We start from the raw sequence: 26,188 nt of genomic DNA, 5'->3' as shown, positions 1-26,188 counted from the left end.
TTCTTTCATTTTTTTTTTTGTACTACCCGATTTTATTTTGATACTAAAACTACAAACATTTAAAATATCATATAAAAATATATTCGAATGTTATATACATATAAATGTAATAAATCTTAATCTTAAAATAATAATTAAAAATATAAATGAAATAAATCTTTAGCTTTAGGAATTATCTACCTTATTACATATTTCTCATTGTGTCTGCCTAATCGCTTTTTTTATGTAGTCCGCATTTCATGTTCGATGATTTATATCCGCTCGTCTTAAACGTTACTTAGAGAGGATAACACACAGTAATTATTACTAGTATGACGTGTTATACAAGTATATGTCCTTTATATATCTTTGCTTTTAACTAAACTTATGAATAAATAAACTTTGTTCTCTAAGGTACGAAGCATTACCCTCGTAAAAAGCATAAAAAGCTACAACGATAGAGTTAACGATAGGGTAAGTGCAACCGGCAGGTACGTTGGCGCGATGACAGTGCTACAGCTCCCAGTGGTCCCCTTCTGCGATCCTCGTAAATTGCGAATATTAGATTATAAGTACGAAATGCGGCGGGCAGCGCGGGGGCCATCAGCGTGCGAGCCGAATATCGAGTAATATTGAACTTATACCCTTGGTATTTAACATAGTATCGTGATCGGAATCTGCTTTCTCGTTATTCTTGTGTTATCTTTTTTTTTACTTCACAAAAATATTGAAATGTTTAGTAGTGAATAAACCAAAGTATAATTACAAGCCATATTTAAAAAGAGTTTTGTTTGTATAATGCTTAGTACATAAATATGGATGTTATTGTTATTGGATGCAATTACATCTATTAATAAATCGGCACAATTATATTTGTGTGAATGACAAATTACATGTAAGCTACCGAGTTCATGGCATAATTATATTTGACAGGAACTCGGTAGCTTACATGTAACAATTTCAGGTAATATCTTCTTAATGTAATATACATTGTATAAAGAACTCCTGTGTAAGTTTTCATACACGGGACACTTGACTTTTATAGAATATGAAAAAATAATAATTTTACTGTTTTACAAAATTAATAAAACTATAATTATAACTTGATATATTTTAATTTTTTCGTATACTAATAAATATTCTATTCTACCTAATATTAGAACATCTTTGTTAAGAACGTCATTACAAAATCACATTGGAAATGATTGAGCTCTCAAAAAGCAAACTTTGGCTCAGAAAGCATAGTATCTTAATTCCTTCTTCATACTAATAATGATAATAACAACAGCTGTGCCGCTGTGCACCGGTGTGTTGGTTTTCCCATTCCTCGCTCCGTTACAGCTTCATTAGTACAACGGTGGCAGTGGGTACGGTGCGCATTTTCAACACAAACCTCTTATATGACATCACATTATCTATAATTATGGAGAACTTCTTAATTTCGAAAACTACGAAACTAATAATCGTCACATTATTTGAGAGATTTTTATTACTAAAGTTAAATGAGTACGTAACTCAGTTTTATAGTAATAAAATTTAAATTGGGCCAAATGATGAACAAACATTGAATAATTAGAAATCTTAATTATCAGGCATGGCAGTTTCAAAATTACCTATAACCTAGATAATTTTCAGAAAACATTTAGTGTTCGTTGTAACCCTAAATGTATATATATAATAACTTAGATACATTTTCTATGCATTCTGCGATGATTCGTACCCGCGACCATCGGAAGTAAAACAGTGTATTAAAGTTCTAGTACACCTAGGCACCCAACATATACATATTACTTTATAATTAAGTATAGTATTGTATAGCTAATTTAGTAGGTTGGTTCGGTTCAGTTTGTTATTCTTGTTTTGGTGAACAGACGATTAGGGAATGGCAAGGTGACAAGCTATTGGAATACATTACAGGCGAACTAGTAGCGTTACTGAGTGCTACGCAATCCGGCCAAGCTGACGAGCCTATAGCGGCCTTTGAGTCCCGCCGCACGCCGTGTAATTACTCTGGGACTATGGGAAATAGCTCACCGGGCGCGAAAGCACTTTTGTATTATTACAGTAAATGAATGCAGATAAAAAATATTAACGTAGCAAAGGAAGTATATTTCACAGAAATGTAATTTAAGATAAAATGTTAGGGAAAAGATTTTAAGATGCGGGGTCTTAGTAAGTTACTGCTGGCTACAACGATAAATTATTATTTTTTACTTTTTATGAAGCTTGAAGTGATGTAGAACCATTTTATGATAGGTTTTGTGGAATATTAAAAAATGTTGAATTCTATATAATATACTACGCTTCTTCTATAGAGTATCAGATATTTATTATATTAATTGAATTTGCGTTGAATACCGTTACGTATGTATAAATAAATATGTCGACTGAGGAATCTTCTTTTAAATCTTTTTGAAGTTAAAATGAAGAGGAAAGTATTAAAACTTGTACGCAATAAAATTGGGACGGAATAACCTAAACTTCTGTCTGAAATGCATAGATTACATATTGCATGGTTCTCTGTGTGTAACAACTGAAAGTTATCATCATATATGAGTTGGAAAGTTTTGCAAAGACAAATTGGAATGGAGATGGTAAGTAAAGTTTTACGATACGCGGTTATCAGAAGTGCACGTCGAAGCGGCGCCCTCAGGAACTTCTATTTATCTACTGAATATTGCCTATATCTGTCGAATATGAATTGTTACCATACTCTAAACTTGTATATTACAAATATTCCACGCTTCTCGGAACGTCTTTTTACAACACAATCGTTCGTAAGTAATAATATTAGGCATATAGTTTACTTTTTATACTCGGAGCGTAAATTGATAATTGGGTCGTTCTTCTTTTTAACCTACAAAAAGGTGTTCTTATCAGTAAAAAAAAAATATAATCGTAAATTATCCGTATTATTTTATTATTAATGTTTCAATATGTACTGTACTAAAATGTAACGGCTATACACGTTCACAATAAATAAACATTTATATTTTTATAATAAAAAATACGTTACAGAGTCGTCAATCCGCGTGACAGAGGTGTATTTCATACAAATCATAGTTGTCTCCCGCTACCTGAGCCTGTGTTTAATTCATAATGGTACGAAAAAATAATAAAGACAGTAGCACATATAAAAGTATTTTTTAATTCTACAAGATATAGTTCATTTTGTTGTACTGACTAAAATTTTTTGACATTTTTAATAAAAAAATAAAAAATCTTAAAGTTTTGTCTTTCACTACAGACTGTTTTAATAGGTATATTCGGTCACATGTTTTTTAATTCGAGCGACGCGTATACGCGAGTCGTTTTGTTGCCGTCGATTGGATATTCAGTCCTTCCTATCCCTTGCTGAGGTAAGCTCTCTAGGACTTAGAGATTGCGCGTAAGTCGCCCGGAATCTGTGTATGGAGGTGCGTGTTTTTATTCGGCGGCAATTTCGTCACGTAAGTATTGGACAATAATATATCAATTACAGTTACTTCTTATTATTTAACTTTTGCGTAATAAGAAACACTTTCATGCCAACCTGTTACATTTGTATTTTGTGGTAACGTTTAAATATTATCAATTTTGTAAGTAAGATTTACCCGTCCGTCACGTCACGTCACGTACTTCGTCACAATAAAATTGTGACGGAGTGGTAAAATACGTGACGGATGGGTAAAAAATACTTGCAAAGAATATAATATTTATTTTATCTTATAAAATATAAGAATCTGTTGAAACAGGGCCAGTACTTATTATGGCAACTATTTCGATATAAAGTTTATCTAGTGTTTTTCTAATGTTTACGGATTTATTTACATATTTTCTTTCTCAAGATATTATGACGAAAAAGAAGGCATTAACAGCGGCGTTGCCGTAAGATACGAAAAAGTTATAGAAGAGGTAGCTGAAGTAAAACGCAAACATCTTGAGAGATCATACTCGTAAGAAGCTTGTGGCTGACATGACTGTGAGAGAACATCGTATGATGAAGAGAAAATAGCGACAAGAAAAGAAAAAAAACACGCTTGAAAACATACTGTTGAACACGCCGTCTTCATCGCCATCCAGAAATACGTCCTCATTCTGCAACACCAACTAATTCAGAAGTGTCTAGCTCAAGAGTGAGGAAGAGAGTGAAAAGAGATAGAACAGAGAGAAGTTATACAGAGAGAATATTAGTTTACAAGATAAAATAGAAGAATTAGAGAGGAAAGTTCAAAAATACAAGAAAAGCTTGCACAGAAAATCCAAAAAAGATAGCAATAGTAAAGATGAAAAGAACAGTAAGAATGAAAACAAATATAGTGTCCTTTCCAATGTCATTAAAGAACGATACCAAACTTGCATTTTTTTTAATCAGGACATGGAAAGGGAATTGCTAATGGTGTTGGTGGAACTTTGAAACACCAAACTGATGCTATTGTAGCAATAGGAAAATATTTCGGAGACGTGTTAGAATTCTTTTTCTCCATTCAAGATACCAGCAAATTAAATGGTTTTTGGTGGCAGACGAAGACATAGACAATGGAGTATCGACTATTCCAAGCAGTATTTTACCCCTGAAAGGAACCATGCAAATCCACCAACTGTTCTGAAACTCGTGGAATCTTAAACTTTAGGGTTCTGAGTTGTTTTTATGTGTGACAAAGTGGAGGATTTGTCGCTCACGATATTACGAACAAAATTGGGATGCCTCAAAAAAGATTTTATAATATTATATATGAATCATCTGAGGAAGATCAGCCATTGCACACATATATGCAAGCAAAGATTCCTCTAATCCAACGGCCTTTTCTAATACTTCTTGAGAAACAATTCACCTCAAGGCCTTTCATCAAAGGAATATAGAAGACGGTGTACATGTACTCGTTAAAGTAAAAAGTGAATTGAATGATCAATATACATACGTCACATAGGCGATGTTCTGGTGATGTTCTTGAAAACAGTCGATGATTGTGGAAGATTATTTATTAGTGGAGAATGACTCATCAGATGTTCCGTATGAGGATTTGATTAAAATTCTACCAAATCCAAAGGAAGTTAAAAAAGGAAAGAGAAGGTTTTTTGAATTTGATGAGCTTTTGCCAGTGTTCGAAAAGTAAGACTGATTAGGACAAGTATGACTGAAGAAAGTAATTTGTTGATGATGAATATTATTTTATTTTAATTTTTCAGTCAAGTTAGACATTTTTTTTTATTTGAGTCAAGTTAGAAGTCTTATAATTTAATTATACTAATACGGATCTCATTCCAAAGGTTCTGCAATGTGATTTTATTAGTATGAGAGTATTTCAGTTGTAAGAATGCAAGACTGTCAAATATTTAATTATTCTAAAGAAGTAATAAATGATTCTAAATAAAATATTCATTTAAAACTAGTTTTATTCCAAAATATAACCGGATATTATATAGAATAAAAACTGTCACATACTCTACCACTCTGTCACGATATGTCTCCTGGTTTTAAAATTTATATAGCCTTTTCAATATTTTCTTATGAATAGTACAATTTCGGAAAAAAATATATTAAAAATAGTTAACTATAATATAGTCTACGACATTAATATTTCTGTGCTAGAAGTGGTTAAAATTGAATTAGAGCAAAAATATACTTCTAAAAAACAGCAATTGTGACAGAGTGGTATAAGATTAAAAATATATATTTATTGTTATATACAGAAGTCTTGCCTTGTAAGTTTTCTAAAAGGACCATTTGATTATTATTGTAAAAAGTAATTTGCAAGCTACCAGAGTTAAACTATTTGATACAAAAAAATAAAAGATATGTGACGGAGGTGTACAATTATTCGCCCAATCCTGCTTTAAGGCCTCGAAAATCTTACAAAAATTTGTAAACTTCGCGGCCAACAACTTTTTCAGATAGAATAGACATTCAGTTATCACAAAACATACAAGATTTGACTAGAAAGCGTTATATTTTTTTTTGGAAATTTGAGTAAAAATTTTAAGATCATGTAGGTTAAAAAAAAGAATGACCCAATTGTAAATGTCAAATTTTCAATTATCAATTTACGCTCCGGGTATAAAAATGTCGAATTAAAGAATAGATTTTTGACAATTCATTTTTGTGATTTCTGTAGATATATAGTAATATATATGGCATTAAAGTACAAACCAACTATTGTTTTCAAAAAACTATAAATATTTTAAGTATAGATATATGATTAATGAAATAATGCACTATACAAAGGTAACTTATTTTATAAAAGAGGCATTCTCTCGTCTTTGTTTTTGTGACATACATATATGTCAATGAAGAACAAATCTATTTTGAAAGAACAATGTTTACGAATACCTATGAGGTATTAATTTTCTTTTAATACGTTTTAAATAAATAGACAAACAATTACATGAGTATGAAACTAATTCCACCTGAAGTCTTATAATTTCTAAGAAGCATTACTTTTATAGTTTCATAATTTTTAATTACTCTTTCACGAAAAAACAAACAAATATTATAAAATGGAAACCTTATCTAAATGTTCGTCTACTTGTTTGCGGCGAAGTAGCTCCCTGTTTTACTTTAGTTATTAATGTATTCCTATACGCTTCCGATGCTGTCGTTTGAAGCTTTTACTTTAACTACGAAACGTATCGATCTCATGTGCAACATATAAGGTCGAAATTCAAAGCGGTGTTTTGTTAAGTAGCTATATAGAATTTCTTTTAAAATTCTTTTTATGGACGACGACCTGGGAAAAGTTCCACTTAGTTTCGTCTGTCTCCGTACCGTTTCTAAGTAAGAACTACGCGAGTGGTTGGAAAGTCCAGGGGTGCTTTTAAGGCGTTTCCATAATAAATGTTAGCTGCAAACATCTCCAGGTCCTGAAGAATGTCTCAATATAATAGATAAGAAGTATATTTTGTAAATATCGGAACGCTAATCGTTACTGAATTAGACAATCCGGCGTTTCAACCAGCGTAATACTCATAAAAAAACAGTTGAATAAATAAATACGTTTTGTTAGCCATTTTTGAAAAAATAACGTCTGATATTATTGTTAGACTATACTGGATTACATGTTGTAAAATTATCAAGTTATATATGACCGTATATTTCGTTTATCTAAATATATATAACTCAAAGGTTATGACGTAGGCATCCCCTAATAAAGGATTTTCATAAATTCCACCCCTAAAAGGATAAATTAACGCGGGCGAAGCCGCGGGCAAAAGCTAGTTCGAAATAAAAGTAATAAATCTGCTACATTTACTTTTGTATTGTGCATGTTTACTTTACGTCCAGTATAGAAATGTATATATACGTTCATCTCCATAACATACTCATATATCGAATGTGCCTTTGTCGGATCTTCATCACGCAGCTGTACGTGAGTTCTTATGAAACATCGGGTCGCACAGCTCGACACAGGGAGACGTCCGCGGCTCGTGACCCCCTAAACACTCCTCTCCCCGCGTGTTCCATCCCGGTCCCCGCCTGGCTCCCCGCCGTGCCGAGGCGAGCCGCGAGAACGAAAACCGACTCCGTGAGCGTAGAGATAAAACGTATGTTCATTTTATTTCCACATTTGTCAGCGTTCGTTTTGTGCCCACTAACATAAATTGGACGCGGAGGGAAACCTCGCAGGTGAATGTAAAATAGCCGGGTTTTCCCAAGATAATACCGCCGAAATTTTACGACACCATTATGCGATTTATTGGCCGTGTCACATTCAGAAAGAATGATATTTCCTAAAATATTTTTATAAAATATTATTGTTGTCGCCTGATGATAACAGTGGCTCAGATTTCTACGATAAACAAGATATACAACACTGAAAATATCTAAAATGATAAAAAAGACGGTTTTACTTTACTGATCTTCTAGTTAGCTTACTCGATCAGAAACAATACAAAATATCATGTGAAACACTGAAAATTCTTCACAATAAAAGTAACGAAGTAACATACTCGTAGATGAAATGCTACGCGACTACGATGTATGTTGGTAATATAAAACGACGGCGGTGTGCTTACAAAGGGTTACGTGTCAGAGAATGCTACGCTCGTAGATCGTAGCTTTTCGACATGCGCTACGTGCGATCCATGCGCCCAACCGACTAGCTTCTGTCTACTGCCAATAACTGTTGTCCCGTACCCTAATGGCTGAAACAGGCGTTCAATTAAACGTGCCAATTTGATTTCAGATAGCTTTGTTAAACGTCATGCAGAGTACTCTGGCTAGAGCTATTCATTTGGTTGTTATACTATTGTACATTTACATTCCCTCGTCAGTGCCTAACTTATAATAAATGTTTACTTCTTCACACCAAATCCAAACTACGGTCACACTTATCTTGTGTTCAATGGTGTTGTTATTCCGTTGTCAAGGACTATTAGATTTATATATGTATGTAAATATAAATATATTATATCTAGCATATTTATTTGTATAAAATGCTATGAATTCTGCCATTTTGTAAGAAAAGAGAAAAAAGTATATTAATCCCTGAAATTAAACTTCTTTAGATATTCTTAACAGGATTTTAATGATATATTAAGGTAAACAGAACTGTAATTTTGAGACGAATAACGTTTTTTTATTGGGGGTTTTGGGCTATTGTCAGATGCTAAGACCTGTAGTATTGCGACGTGCATAGATCTATTGTGCTCGCTCTTTTTTAAAGTTCGCTACCTGGACTATTCAGAGACAATAATTAAACGATATTCTTAGGAGTGATGATTTTTATCTCCTTAATGAATGACGTTACGTTGTTTTCTACGTAACATCATTCATTGAGTTATAGTTAAATATAATATTTAACCAATAATAAGTAATGTATAACTTTATATAGGTATTGTATGAGAATGAATAAACTTTGTAAGTTATCGCGGCAGAATATAGATATTCCAACATTATATATATAATATAAATGTTTGTTCCTTTATTTGTGTTATATGAATTTGTTTAATTATATTTCTTATTCTCAATAATAATAAAATATCTTGTTAATATAAAGTTTGGTATATAGAAAGGAAAGTTACGTTACTACTCATTATTACGAGACTCACTAGGTATAGCGTAGAAACTGCAAAGCGAAAAAGTTATATTATACAGGATTAGCAATCTCAAGAAATGATAAAAAGAATATGCCTCTAGGTGTCGGTGGTACCTCGACGGCTTTACAATAATTAGCTAATGAAAATCGCACCCGGCTCTGTTCTACTTCATAAATATTTTCGTTATTGCCTGTTACCACGAGCTGTCGATAAATTTATGGAAGGGCCGACGTCACCTGAAACTTTATGGTTCCTTTCTTCGCCACTCGTCTACTAAATTTATTAACAGAATATTTTGCGACCCAGGTTATTTTAAACCCTATAAATATTGTTCACAATGTATTTTTAAGTTTGTGTGTAAAATAGCAGGAATTATTTTTCATAAGATTCTTAATCCAACTGTATAGTTTTATGTGTATTTTACAGCAATATTTACGCTAGTGCTGCTGCTACGTAGTGCTGTAATTTTGATTAGATATTTATTTTGTATTGAATTTACTCATTAACAATATCTTTAATGCCGTGAGACGCAGCTGGTTCTTATACATATTTTCTTATTGGTTATCCCCGAAGGAGTATAAAAGGTGTAATCTGCGGGCGAAAAATATTAAACATTGTATACTGTATTAAATCCAGTACTACCAAAAAAGTTACGCGAACTGAGAAACACTGTTTTGATCATTGTCACACCATTTTTATGATTCAGGGACAACGTTTAATAAAGATTAAAAACATTTTAGTCGTATTGCCACAGTTGATTTTTTTGGGGAACAGAAGCTTCTTATTATTAAAGAACGTCATTAACTTAATATTAAAAAGTGTTTAAGTGTTACATGTACATATGTAGATACATAATATATATATTTAATATATGTTATTACGATATTGGAATATTCGCACAAAAGAAATACTGTTGTACCTTCACAGCATTTTAGGTATTACGTGTATATCGGGCTCTTTGACCCCGAGTTCGATTTGTGCCGCATTATCGACACCTGTGCGTTGGCCGCAGCACCAATAGGTCGGAAAAACTCCCTACACCCGCGTCGTAATCTCGGCCGGTACACTCGCATCACAAGTAATATTCACCTAATAAATACCTACCTTCCGAGCATTGACTACGTAACTGCTGTAAGTTTGCAAACTGTTATTGAAAATGCGGTCCCGAATATTTTACTTTGCCACTACTGTAACTGTAGTATATACTGTACCATTTTCCGTTCTGAATATGTAGTCTTAACATAATAATAATATGATGTCGTTTTATTGTGATTATTGAACATTGAAGCTTGATGTCAATTATGAGTATTATATAATTATAAGAAGTTTTCCTTAAATTGAATTAACGTAATACACTACAACTAAATGTATAGTATCTTAGAACTGACTCTAAGTCTAAAGACGTACTTACTAGCTTTACCGCCGATTTTCTCGTACTGTTCTCCAGTTTATCTGGATAATTTTTTATTCTTTTATGATAAAAATCCACAATATTCTTTCATCTAGAAACATCTTATAAACCTATACATATAGTCAGGATACTCGTTTTTTTTTAAAGAAACGTATTAACCTATGATATACAATAATTGTTTTTTCGTAGACTAAAGAATTACTTTGTATACTGTATTTGTTTACTGACTTGGATTGTTCTTACGAATGAGCTGTAGATAGTTTCATTTTTTGGTGAAAATCGAATTGTCACTTACATTTTGACATTAGTTCCCTTATCCTAAAGACAAAATATCATCGATTTTAATTACTTATTATAGAAAATTTTCATAGTACCACGTCTATACAATACTACTCAACATATAATGTTACTTTTAAGGCTGCAAGTTCTCAGACATGCAGCCTTAAAAGATCTTGTGTTAAAATATGCTCGGTAGCAAAAACTAGCGTAGTGGAAAACTCTAAGGTAACTAAATTAGTACTAGAGACCTAACATGCTAGCTGCAATGCTATGCTTGCTGGAATTTTGTAAAGTCTATATTGATTTGATAAATTTAAAGTTTCCTATCCAACATCATATCGAATGCGACTACATTAAACGTAGAAAATTGCGAGTTTCGAAATGGCGAGGAGGTACGGAGCTTGGCAAGTTGCAGGACGTTAGCGCAGCGCTCACAGCTAAATCTCACTGAGTACATTAACGTTTTCCGATATCTAAAGCGGAGTGCTCACTCGCTGTGCCACGATGGCGGTCCACTGGAATAACAAAGAAATGCGTGGTTGAGATATTGGAGCACTAATGGACTCCGGGATTTATGAAGCTTTCCAGATCTTTGTCGCCGTCGTAAATACCATATACAATAATATTATTGCCAGCTACTTACTTTATCTCTAGCCTATACTTAGTTGCGAATGTGAATATAATATACACATACAATGCGGGAGGCTTACTTCCGCACAATCAATCAAGGCGGTTGATGAGGGTGCACACTGTTAGTGCTAAACCTACAGTTAACTCGTTGAACCAACCTATATATTATTAATAGACATTGTCAAATTAATTAGTTTACAGTAGAAGTGGATATATAAAATCATAATAATGGACGACAAACATTTTAGTCTTATGTCAAATTTCCATAAATTTAAAAATACATCGGACGCTTTCTGTTGGCAAATTTCCACGCAATGTCGACCGTCGGCCGGACTTGTATTTCATTTTAACTCTTGTTTCCAACTTCCCTCTCTCAAATTATGCAAACATGTTGTTCTTTATTGTTTTCTAATACGTATTTGTATAACATACATATTTATCTATGAGATTTAAGTCTTGGTTGTATATTATTATGATCATATATATTTTTTTGTTTTTATTAATTAACTGAATAATTCATAAATTACATTTACTAACGTGTTATGTGTATATATGTAATGTACTTGATTACTCACACAATTTTACTGATATTATACTTACGGAAACCCTGAAGCCTAAAGATAAATACGTAGGGAGGTTATATTGTACTTATAAATTATACCATAATAATTGTATTACAATAACATTCACGAGTAATTACTTAATAAAATATACTATGATGTTGTGGATTAAATGACTTGGCTTGCTGTGTTATTTTTATAAAAACTTGTTCGTACCAACACACACATAGACATACTACTCTTGCCAAATATGAGTGATGATCGTAAATCCAAACTCTATTGGTAAATATGCAAAAAAAAAATGATTCCCTTCTATCGAAGCTCAAACCTTGCCTCACTTCGGTCTTCAATCAGAATTCAAAGCACCGAACCAATATAAAATACGCGTTGCCTGTCGCATAAATACTCGACTGTCACAGGAATGCTTGTGTTCATAAATAGGGGGACAATGTTTCGAATTCAAAGAGCGGCTCGTTGAGTGTAATGTATCGTAGCAAAATGAGTGTTCAATGTAAATACCTTGCTGTCTCATTCCCACGACAGTTATACTCTTAGCAATTTGATAAAGATATAATGCAAGAACTATCTGTATATGAATATAAATTCAAAATCCCTTTCCAATCATCAGTATACGCTGTAAAATAAATGGCGCTAGCAATGAAGGAGATTGATTAAAAAACTTAGAACCAAATGAAACTTGCAAGGAACACAATTTAATATCAATAAATAATTAAATAGGTTATATTTTTACATAAAAAAGTTATAATATTAATGATAAATAATATGTGTTATCTTCATCGAAATTATTAGTGCTATCTTCATTTGATTCATACTTGTGGTTAGAAATACAACAGCGCTTCGGAGAAACTCGGCGACACGAAGAACGTTTCCCCGTGGCGCTTTACAGCGGTAACGCGCGCTGATGCCGCGCTATATGGTCCGTGAATAATCCTACTGTAATACTCGACTTAATGGGTTGGAATTAAACAATTAGTTGCTTTCTTTCTGCCTCGTCAATGATGAAGCTCTGGTCGGATACCATTGAAACCAACTTTTGTATATATTAAGAACCACTGTAAGCACCGTAAGGTCTTCAATTATACGCCTACGGGATTACTATTTTATTTACCGGCAGTCATTTTTATTGACTATATAATGTACAGTCCAATCTGAATATGAAATATAATTTTCTACTAGAATAGGTTTTGTAAGGACAGCGAGTATTTTTAGGCGTTGAAATAATATTCATAATTAAAAAAACATATTAATTAGCATTTACTTACTTTGATTATGATTAAACTAGTGACAGTTTGCTATAAAATACAGGCCAATATGAGTCTTCAATAATATCTTATATGTTATATCTTTTTCCGTATTACGAAAAGTGAAAATATAAATGACTCTAATTCATCCATTGTACATTCAGCATATTTGTATAGTGAATGAACTCGCAGAGTGGAATAGAATGTTTTAAAATAAAATGCTCACTTATATTTGCATTCGTATAATTGGTGTCGGATACTGCGAAATTAAAATTTCATATTTGGCTGATACCACAAGTTTACGGGAATTGCTCTTGTTTTTACTACAAGCCTTTGCTTGTTTGCTATAATAGCCTGCATTATTTCGCTCTTAACACATCCATTACTATTGCGACAAGGTGACATTTTAATAATGCTTAGGCGATGCGATATCTCAACCCTGAAATCAGTTTGTAGCGTCTCCACTGCTACGCCGTTCGCCCGCCCGCCCGCTCTAGGCCCACCACCGTGTTGACCCAGGGCCGTCACTTGTTACCTTTCATGCTCTATGCGTTACCCTTATCTTTCATTGTTCTTATTGTTTTGGCATTGACTGAGCTTGTTTTACACAATATTGTCAGTATACATAGATATAACGAGCAACCATCTTTTGGTAAGCTTAAAAATCGATTTTCTGTACATTGTCTAAGAATTCTGTTTTTCTTTTCTCTTCATATAAAAGAAAACCATGATGGGACAAGCTTGTCTATTTATCTGTTTGTACGTTAAGCTTTCACGTCTAAACAGATGGAGGAATTAATATAAAATTGTCACATAACAAGGTGTCAATATATAGGCTAAATTAATTATATAATTTCATATTGGAAATTATTTATTCGAGACATAGTTGATGGCGTCTCTAAATTATACGAAGTCAGAATTTTGAATAAAAATAGTAAATACTTTCTAAGATCCGTATCATTTTTCGTAGCAAAATCGTCAGTGTGTCTAGCAAGTGTAGTAGTTTCAGCTGTGCGTTCGTGTGTAGTTATGTTTCTTCCGTTAGGTACTCTTCCTTCCTTCCTTTCCTTTTAGCAAATTATTTATAAAGAGTGAAACTAAAATAAATAGAGTGAAATCTTAATCCTTATGCAATTCACTTTTTTTAACTTAACAGTATATCTGCGCATATACCATATATGGTACGTACTTCCGTAATGCGTTATTAAATAAAATACATGTTTTTTTTTACAAAGGTGTGTACTTTATACTTTAATTATAATACATATAATAAAAATAATAAACCTCGTACGTAATTAATTTGAGCGGGTTAACATACCTCCACAACTCGCCCAGAATGTCATACATATAAATTTTATTATATCATAAACCCGTTGATTGTTACTCGTACATGTTATAAGATTTAAATTAAAATATCTTTGCACGTAGTGTTATGAGTATGAGGTCGTCAACTAGGCTATAATATTCGTAAGGCTGTGTGCATTCCGGCTCATGTGCACCTGCGGATATTGCCACGTAAATCAAATTTCTTATTTCGCCGCGACGCCACACATAATTCCGCTTGGATGTGTTTACCTGAGCACCTAACATTTAAAGCACGAATGTAACACGAGATAGTTACTATATATTTATAACCAATTTAACATAACATGTTAGTAAGTATAGATAGTATAAATTGTTATATACACGCAATAACAACTTAAAGTGATCTACTTTTTTCATCTACCATGCATATCATGCTTTGATCATTATTTTAGTCAGTATTTTCTGTCATAAATACGTACGTATACTTACATACATACGTATGCGTAATTGCTAATTTCAAATAGAATAAAGGTAATTTCAAGTTATAAAAGCTCATTTTATACGCAGGTTTAATTAATTTGAAAATAGCTATGAAATGAATACGGTATTCGTAAATTGATTTATTTATTATGTGCTATTTCCATAAAATATTTCCATGGAAATATTAAATGGGCTTATCAACAATCAAATAATTAGCATCAGCATGTAATGCGCAGATATGATCGCACCGAGCGCTCCGCATGAATTGCACAACGTAATGGCCATCTATATGCCAATACGATTAATATTTAATGCCGCTATTCTGCCCGAAATTACCGTATCTGTGGTTGAGCTTCAGCTGAATTACTGCTTACTAAATGCATGTGTTTTGACATTATCATTAGTACAAATACAATGTAATATTAATTTCTCTTTCTTAATATATTTTATATGTGTAATTAATATTGTATTTCTCTAAGTGAAGTTAAAAAATAGCTATAAACGTTGTACCTATGCACCTATGCTTTCAGTTTTTATTTATAATTGAAACTGATACTCTTAGCAGTTTCTTGCAAATTAATTGCTGAATGACAGAGCACAATGCTCAGCTCTCTTAATGCACGCTCACAAAGCGAAACGGCTTGGGCGGCACCGTAGCGGCACGCAGTGGTGGTGATTATGATAATGACGCGGTGGCCGCGCTTTTTGCGCTGTTCTCCCTATATTACGGAACTCGACACCATTTTCTGATTTTGCCTGTGCTCCCTGCGCCCGGCAATCGGCAACGCACAGTGCCTCGCCCGAGCCTCGTGCTCGCCTTTCGCTGCTCTCTTTAACCACTTTGAGATGCTTATAAATTATGCAAGTCGCCATAATCCACGCCCTAAACGCCTTCTCCGCCACCTCAATTATTCATTCGAGCGGTTTGATGTTTTAGAAAATCGTCGCGATACTCGAGACGGGCTATGCTTTATAATTCACGAGCCGAATGTTGTCGGCACAGCTGGCACCGGATTCCAGGATTTTCTTAGATTACAAATTAGTTTTAGTATTTGAGAGTTTCGAATCGATTTATCAATGGTTCTTTTTATAATAACACACTGAAAGTTATAAACGTTTTGTTTGTTTTAGGATTCCGAGGGTGACACCTCTCTACATGATGCCATCACCAAGAAACGTGACGACATGTTAACATTATTATTGGAGCATGGAGCAGACATGACTTTAACTAACAACAATGGTTTCAATGCTCTGCACCACGCTGCACTTCGAGGCAATCCAAGGTAAAATGCTTACCTTTTTACTTAATTTTTTTAGGACAATATCTATATCTCAGGGGCGAGATTACGTCAATTAAAGTGTTTATCTGTTTGCAAATTTCATTCAAATCTGTTGTTATGCAATCGTATTTGAATAGCCTACATTTAGGCACAAAAGCATAATTAATTTTTTAATTTAATAATAGTTCTTTGCACATCTTATGACCTAATATTAATGCAGTTCATTCGACACAGACCTCTACCTGTCAAATAGCACGTGTTGAATAGGACATAAAATATATTTATTTCTTCTTCAATTAAAGTCTAATGTATGATACTAAATCACCATCAACATATTATATATATCATCTTAGTACTGAATCAAAAGACAGATAAACTAGGTATATATTTGTTTGGCTTAATTAATTTATTGATATAAAGTGCTAGTTAACTGTAGAAAACTATAGAAAGTACTAGTATGATACTGAATCACCATCAACATATTATATATTTCATCTTAGTACTAAATCAAAAGACATAAACAACTAGTGACGTATATATTTGACATCGCTGTTACGAATTGTATGTCGAAACGTCGAGAGAGGTAAATACATTTGCCATAAATTATTCGTGTTAAGACCCGGTTAATAATTTAAATAATGTATATTAAACACGAAAGTTTAAAATTAAAGATCTCCTATTATTCGAAATTGTACGTATTATGTGGTCTAACAATTGTAAAGAAATAATGACAGTAACAGGACCATAGCATCACCTATTGGCCAGAGCACTCAGAGAAATCGAATTATCATCTAAGTAAATAATTTAAACATAAAGCAAAACCAATCTATCTTTTCTTAAATTTTAAGAGTTTAATCCCTAACCGTATTCACTAATAAAAACGTATATTACCATTGCGCTAAAAGAGGCACAAAGAAAGCATTAGGTTCATATAGAAGATAATAATGTGAGATAACTGTAATGATAGGTATTGTAGATAATACTCGGGACACATTTATCTATGGATCTGGTATATTGTGGACTTTGTCTGAAATAAACATTATGTCGCTTGTTGTCCGACATTATTCCTAGGAGAATGGGTAGTTATGAGCGAGCCTGCCTCACAGTAAACTGCTTACCGTACTCCGAGTGTGTGCCCAGCGCCTTGTGTGATGTCTTTATTGCTTTTACGTACTATAGCTATCTATCCAAAACTTCACTCATACCTATATTCATATTCACAATTACTTTATATTATTACAATTTAACTGTCATGTTCTTATTCTATCTATCAATTAAATTTTATTATTGCGTCATATGAGTATTACATGAGATATCTATTTCTTATAATTTATTTTCTATTCAATTCATATATTCAATTCACAGTGCCGAGCCTCGTCCTCTGGGCTCAATATAGCAGAAAACCACACCCAATATTAAATAAAGACTGTTTTACAAATTCGTTTCTTTAAAAGCTAAGTATTATGAAGTGTTTTATAATGCTTTTAGTAAAGAACTAACATTTTAGCCAACTAGAACTTGGAGGCACCCATATAAATGAACAGCACCATTTTTCTTTGTAACTATCGAAGTTTTTAATTCCATAAATAATGGATTTTGCTGTATCTGGAAGTAAATGGCATTTAAAGTAGAAATTCCACTGAATACCGATGCCGTATTTAAAGTTTATTTTGCAGGTACGTATTTGAATCGAATTGGAAGTTAATGAATTAAATACACTGCTTTCACTAAACGATTAGGAAAAAGTTAAATGATTATCACATTATTGATGTTACTAAAAAAAAAAAAAGTTAAACGTACCATTACTTACCATTTAATAGTTTTCCTATCCCATTCCGCCACAAATCTTATTATTATGAATTGGGAAAAGATCTCATAACTCGGCTGCTGATTTCGAATGAAATTTATACTTGAAATGGGAACTTTCCCAATATATTATGAATCGGCAAGTAAGAGTTAGAATAATGAATCTCCGCTGCCGAATCGTGCGTGAAGCGGTTTATTTGTGGAGGGTCCGAGGAGGCGCTGGAGCCGTGGGCCGTCCACGGCACACCGTCCGCCCACATTTATTCTAGTCACGTGACGCGTCCCAGGGAAATAATACGAAATGTGGCTACGTGACCAGTTCATTATGCGGCAACGCTGAGCGGAGCCCTCGCGGTCACCTCGGACGCGGTTACTTTACGTATGTTCAACTGGGCCGCATATTACAAACAGCTAAACGTGCCTCAGCACATGAACCTTACAGGATTCCTTTTTAAATCACCACTACCGTACAACCAGTGTTTTGTTGCCTGTACAGATTTATAGAAGGTTCGAAGAACACAAAACGTGCAATGCAAAATACAGTAGCTATTTGCTAGTGCATTTCGTGATTTGAATACGAGTAAATGTTTTACTAGATAAATTTGAATTAGATTTCCTACACTAACTAGAATAAGTTATTTGAAACAAAATTAACAGCCGTTTTATACACTGCTAAAAGTATAATCGCGGTAATCTAAAATCACTCTTTAATTTTCACTTGCTACGTTCGTGACGTGATCGTCCAAGAACATTCAGATACTTATTTTCTTAATATATAATATATTTACTGTAGTTAAAGACTAAGGAGATTACATGCGATACCTGTTCACTAACTAGTACACCTACATTCAGGTACTGAATAACTTTTATTAATAAAAAATAAGTTCGAAATATCGAAGAATTCGAAATATCGAAGATAATACGAAACTGGCGAATACGTAGGTGTACCTACTTACAGTCAATGAATTATTATTAACTAGAAGTATTTTTTCCGATTGCCGATGAGAAACATAAAACTCGTCGGAACTAATAAATACTGTGTTCTAAAAGTATTCTATATCTATCATGAAAGTGAAAGAAACTCTGTTTTAAGATTGTTGTTTAACGGTAATCGAATAGAAGATTGTCGTAAAACGTTCTCGATTTTATCGCGGAATGAGAAGTCGCTCGCGACTTTTCCCATTCAACAAAAACGTTCGTTTCCCCCTGGAGATGTAAAATCGTTTTATTTTATTACTTCCGCCAGTATATCGTTATATCAGAAGAACCCATCCTCTCTGGATCCTGTAGGAGAGGTCTTTATAAAAAAGCGGCTATGAGCGTGTTTGAGAACGTACTCGCGTCCGTAGGGTTCTCCGGCTATTTTTAAAGTAAGCTTGAAAGTAAAATGTATGTTGTTTTAAATAAAAATATTCAGATGTAGTGAATTTCCGAAGAAAGGAATGAAGGAGGCAACTTATAGAAATGTTCAACTAATATTTTATAGACAGGAAACAGACATGAAGAAAATATTACTGATCCTATATTATATAGTTTAGACACTTTTATAAAGAAAGAATAATTAAATTATTTATTAAAGAAAATATAAATATTATAAAAATCTTACTTAATTTAAAATTAGATAAGATATCGTAATATACATGTATTATATTTAACATAATCTCATATGTACAAGTAGCTCGAAATAACAGTCGCTGGCATAACGCTTTAATAAGCCCAGACGATTCGTATTCCTATTTCCAAACGTATATTTACTTAATGAAATTAAACAAGCGATCTTATGAAGAGGAGACGAAAGGGAGGTCGCAAGCCGCAGTCTCCGTCGACACCCTAGCGCGGAGAGAGCTCTCTAGGCGGCGGCGGCGGCGGCGGCGGCGGCGGCAACGCTGTGTCATTACGTCTGATTAGAAACAGTTATCTACCGCGGTTATCGTTACAACCCCCCTAACGAGTCCTTGTAAAACTTCTATAGCAATTTCGCGATACATTACTGGAACACGGAGACGATAAGCTTCCGGCTAATCATTCTCGTAAATTACACATTTATTCCCAATCAAATTCGCAATTAAATAGTAAAGTTTGATCTCAACAATCATAAATTCGTTATTGATACGGTGTTTGGCACTTTAGTACTCAAGCTTATTTCCCGTTCTGAATTAAACGGGTCCTCTAGTTTAAGGTTATATGTCTTATTTAATAAGATTATATGTAACTCCTAACTTAAAAGATAACTATATTATTTTAATAAATTATTGTAGTATACATAACTTAAAAGAAATTTACACAATTGAATAAACAATGATTTTTTTTGTCGTCAATATGAGTTTAATATTATGTAATCCAACTGGGACTTTGAACGAATTAAACTTTGCTGTATAATTATTAAAAGTGTAAACGGTTTAAATTCCCTTCTGTTCAAAGTTACAAGGTATATATACGTGTAATGCATTAAATTGGTTTAACCAACACATCACCAATCAACATTCGTGAGGTACTATTTGCATATGCAAATACCTACTCTTCAACTCTCTCCGCTGGGACTAGTCGTAATAAACGATAATATTTGCGATTAGAAAATTGTTATACCAATTACTATGTGTGCATGTAACGTTGAGCATTGATTTTTAGCTGTATTCGTGATTTTGCACATGTTTTTTATGATAAAGGTATCCAATATTATTATTAAATTTTGTGATTCAAATTTAATTTGTATCAGAGCTGATATATTGTACTATATACTACTCTATATATACAATGTACATATAAATTCGAGTATGGATGACGTTTTATTTTCGTGACTATTTCTCAGGTGATGGAAACATCGAAAATGAACAAAAGTTAATTCCTGAAACTTTATTGAAATACTGGAATTTGATTAGATAGATAGATAAGCTTAGTGATTAGTAAAATAGACACTCGGCTATTATTTATAATAAAGATTTTTTTTAATACTAAGTTTGTATGTCGTGTTAAATCTAGATTTCTGTTTGTGTTAATCTTAACTTTTACTTAGTTAATGGATCAAAATGGATTCTTACAGTTTTTGTTAATTAAGCTTACATCGAAGTAGTTGTGTTCCCATTGGGAAGTATTTACATTGATAGATGAAGTTAATCATTAACCGACTACAACGTTATCAAGCAGGGAATTTACTAATATACACATTTATCATAGGTCATCGCTCTACACTAAAAAAAGAGAGTGCTTTGTCAGATTGTATATGTGTGGAGTAGAATCACTTATTTGTAATTCTTTCATCGTTTGAAAAGTTCCAGTTATCGATCCAGATGGACACAAGATATTATTATAATATATGAGGAAGAGCTACTAGTATCTCAATATAGTATTTATAATGCTATGTGCAATAATATAGAGTTGCAATACATCACTTTAAGTTTCTTTTATATACCGTTACCTGTATTACCTTCTGAATGCCCCTCATGACTAATGAGGCGTAGTCGGCGAGAGAGACTAGACAAATAGTTTCGGTAAGTAACAAACTGATACTGAAGCCACAAACGATTAAAAGGTTCTTAACCTTGTAAATAGGGGTATATTTACAAGTTACAAACCTTTTAATCCTTTAAATATTTTAAATACCGTATTAGTAAATGTTGTTGTTTATTTCGGTTAGTAATAGATATAATATTTCCAAAGAGTCTGAAACAATTTAGGGAAAAAGATTAACTTTAATAAAAATCGAAGTTTTATTTTATGTTATTCAGGTTTATGTAAGTGTTTATAAGCTGATTTATTCCCACTTGGGTTGTCTCTACTCAACAGCCAAACCACTTCAAAATGACAAAATTATTATGGAAATATTATGAGAATAATTTTAGAAATGTTTTCTGAATTGAATAACATATCGCAAATCAAACACATTAAATCATTCGAACTTCTGTTTAATTAAACAAATGCTATTGTATTAAGTTGATTTGGTAAATATACAAATGTTTTGAGAATTGACGTGATTAATATGACGCGGTATCCGGCGATCATCGGCAGGCTGAACAGCTGCGTTCGTCGCGGTGCCGCTCAGTACGGATAAGACGAGCATTTGCGCTCAGCATTAATCGTGAGCTTAAATATTTTAACGCGTCGTAACATTGATTTATTCGGAGCGTAATCTCAGCTCGCGGCTTGTTTGTTCTTCGGCTCGAGACGTATAGGTAAGATTAGGCAAGACGCCCTCAATCCGTATTGTCGAGTCGCTCAGGCCCTTTCCCTTGCCGACCTTATAGATATATGGTCGTCTTAATGACCAACGATATTATTACATAAAAGTAACCATGTTATTACTACAAATAATGTATTAGTACTACACATTTATTTGTAATCCTTAATAAATATATCATAAAAATATATATTAATTAAACAAATATTATTCGTAAATTTTACATAGTTTCGTAACTGCAAAAACATTGAACAGTAAATTCTTACTATACAACTACTTAAAAATAGGCCGACACCTAGAATATACTTGGAACACTGCATTCACAAGTGATTTATATGACTATTGTGCAATGTTAATTGCTGCGAATGAATCGAAGTGTAATGGTATCGTTCTATGCGGGCGAGAAATGTATGGTGCAGTATTGCATCGTTATTGTATTCACAAGAATTATGTACCTCAGACCGAGACTTGAATAATTTCATAAATACATAGGTTAGTGATGCACAAAACAATTAATTATTAAAGGCGTATTTATACTAACCAGTACAATGCGTGTACTATCTAGATATCTTTACGAAAAAATAAAGGTATGCGAAAACAGAAGGTAGCTACATTAAAGTAGATAGCAAAAGGGCGTGACTGATTGACGGCTGGTTTTAACTGAATCGAAATAGCGGACATTGCCATTGAGAACCTATTGGCACAGATATCGACGGGGACCGTCGGCGTCATACGACTGGACGGCAACGGGCACATTTTAGTATAGCAGATTTATGAGGACCCCGTTGGTTAGGTTAGGGACGGGGAGGTTTAGGAGCGGGAGATGGGGTCGGGCAGCGGGAGGCTCTGTTATTGTGCGACGTTTGATTTACGCACGCACCGCTATCACCCTTTTGTTGGGCTGAATACCGACTGCTGTGCTAGTTCCGTTGGCCCGATCGCAACCAGTCTTTACAAAAAATACATTTCCATTCCCATGAAATGCCCCGTGCATTTAGAAATATATCTAGTTAATATACTACAGTATCCTTAGCTATAGTTTTTCTTACAATAATTGTACATGTAAGTTTTTTCGAAACTAGTACTTCAAAAGATTTGATATAAAAATAATCGTATACAATACGTAATCAATTTATAGAAAAATCATTTCAAAGTATACTCACAATTACATACTCTTATTTAAAAAAATGGACAAGATTGTTTTGTTTCAATTCAACTCTGTGTTACACTTAAAAAAAATACAGTCCATATACGTATCTTGTGATAACTATTAATATATCATTAAGGGTATGTGACGATTTCTTGATCTCGCGTTTTACTAACATTATTCTGGTTTACAATTTCAATTCTAGTAGAATGTGCTTTTTTTGTGTTGTTTTGAATGAAATTGGGCGACCGTTGACTTTAATATACAAACTTTTTTATATCGTCAATGGCCTCATCAACGTAAATATTTTGTACTAATTCCTACAATATTGTTACATTTTTATATTAGTAGTAAAATATTCAATATAACCAGGTAGTTATATAAACAGCACGCCTCTAATGTTAAATTGTGATAATATGTGCACTGAAATAAAATTCGTACGTGGTATAAGTACCTACCTAATATTATATGTATGTACCTTATTAACAATCTTATGTCTATTGTTGTTATACTAGCATGGAAAATATATTAGTGAATGGATTTCTAATACCAACAAACATTTATCTCTTTCAAATATTTGTAAGTGTAGAAGGTTGTTTAAATTAAGTTATATTTAACTAGCGACTCGCCTCGGCTTCGGTCGGGTGCAATGCTGATACTAAATATACCTACCTATTACAAAATGCCCTTATAAATAATGGTTACAGCTTTTTTGTCATTAGACAGTACAAACATATTGTTTAACGCCGCCGGCCGGGCCGGTCTGGTCCACAGCTATGATTTTAAAAAATTATGCAAGTGCATAATTTTTTAAAATCTGTAATATCTTGGGAAATATTCATTTAAATTACATGCTGTAAAAGATCATATTGATTATTAAATAGACAATATTTAAGGTTCTTAATTTGGTTAAAATATATGCTGTATTGATCAAAATCACTCCATAAATAAGCCATTTTTACCCGTAGAATGTAAATTATAAAAATATATTATTGTGGGTTATCCTTAAGAGATAGACATATACCATCACGGACTTTTTTGTTGATCTTTTTAAGGTGTACAATACTGTAGTACATTGTTTTGATATATCTAGTAGGGTTAGGTAGGAGTTAGGAGCCAGCGTTTGCAATGTAAGCGCAAAAAAATGAGTTTATTTACGACATCATATTATAAACCTGTAAATTTATCAGTGTTTCTCTACAATATTATGCATGTACCTATTATAAACCTTCTGTAATCACTCTCTCTATTAAATTAAACCGTTTCAAAATCCGTCGCGTAGTTTTAAAGATTTAAGCATACATAGGGACCGACAGCGACTTTGTTTTATACTATGTAGTGATTACGATACTTCTCTTAATTAGAAAACACTCAATTTTATCTAATTAAATAACATGCTCAGAGATCCTTGTTCATCTATCATTGTATATAACGCTAATAGAACACATAATTTGACTTCTCTGTTATGTCTACAATATTTTTATTTATCCTGAAACCTTATTATGTAAATCTACGTCACATCACGAATACTTAGGATTTATTTGACTATTTTCAATGTCTATTGTAGAAAATTGTATATATTGTAATGCTTATCGATGATTGTATGCCAGTAGCTACGCTATTGTTGTTGTGGAGCTGTATGGTCAGTGAAGTGGCGCGGGCGGCTCATCGTTATCCGCAATTAGCGGCTCTACACACGCTGATAATCCGCAACATTCGCGCCACCCGCACCACCACTACCTACCCGTGGCCCGCACACGACTGCACTCTGGATTCAGCAAATAAATTCATTTGTACGCAAATTGTATTGGCGCTTGCAATTAAAACTTTGTTGGCGCTCGAGCTAAGATAAATAACACTAATACATTCTGCTTATTGCGGGGAAGTTGCCGGATACAGAGGATATATTAATGTTGTTCCTAATTTGTTTAGGCGGATTAACCTTGTTGCCCCCTCTACTTATACCACAATAGTAGCTTTATCTCTCATTAAATATTTTACAGAAGTTGACATTTCACAAAAAGCATGTTTGCTTTGTCATAATAATATTTTAAAAGACGAAGATTCCCCAGTCTCATCCTTAGATTTCCGTGCCATTACACTGCAATACTCAATATCTATTGATGTGATTCACTTTGTTATCATCACAAAACATTTAGATTTCTCTGTGTGACTTTTACAACCACAAAATATAGCCTCTATATATGAGGCCTTCATTTTACTTGAGCATATCGTAATTAATTTTTATATTACCACTGGAGTTAACCTGAGTCACTGACAGTAGTTGGTTAGATATTTTCTGTGTCGTATAGATGACATGATATGATGGACTTAAATTTATTATATTGAGTACATAATAGCTTTAATTTTTCCTCATTTATATAATTTTTATATAATGGCATTAATAATATACACATTACATATATTTTGAGCTAATACATTTTCTTACGTGATCATAATTCGTAATAATTTAACGTTTCTAATAAATTTGGAAAATCGTAACTTTACTCACACAAACTAAGTCGTATTCTGAAAAAAAACTAAGTCGTATTTGTAAATCTAAACAGTAATTATTCAGTAGAATCTAATTTAGTACACTATCATTCCCACCATTACGTACCATTTCCGTTAGGATGTTATTTTCTAAATGTTTATTTTCGAAAAACTTGGTTTTAGTTTAGTAAATTTACAAATTAACAAAGTTATAAGATTCTATATCACAATTTTAAATAAAAAAACGTTTATTACTCCTCATGTCTTAATATGTATAAATAATGTACTATTTCATTGTAAAAATATTATCAAATTTAAATAGTTTCGATGATAATAAGTTAGTCAGAACTCAATATTCAATTCACGT

The 26,188-nt window shown here is 33.0% G+C and overlaps 1 protein-coding gene across 1 annotated transcript in view; it reads left to right on the top strand.

The window, feature by feature from the left end:
• Positions 1-26,188, top strand: part of LOC131853640 (E3 ubiquitin-protein ligase MIB1) — a 176,795-nt gene that overhangs the window by 36,986 nt on the left and 113,621 nt on the right. The window contains exon 11 of the mRNA XM_059204614.1: positions 16,053-16,204. Coding sequence (XP_059060597.1) covers positions 16,053-16,204 — 152 coding nt within the window. The remainder of the gene's footprint in view (positions 1-16,052; positions 16,205-26,188) is intronic.

Source organism: Achroia grisella, unplaced genomic scaffold, assembly GCF_030625045.1.
Source record: "Achroia grisella isolate CSIRO2021 unplaced genomic scaffold, CSIRO_AGI_Agris_v1 utg903, whole genome shotgun sequence".
In the NCBI taxonomy this organism is placed as follows: Eukaryota; Metazoa; Arthropoda; class Insecta; order Lepidoptera; family Pyralidae; genus Achroia; species Achroia grisella.
The sequence above is the reverse complement of the archived record's forward strand: the minus strand, read 5'-3'. Positions and strand labels throughout refer to the sequence as shown.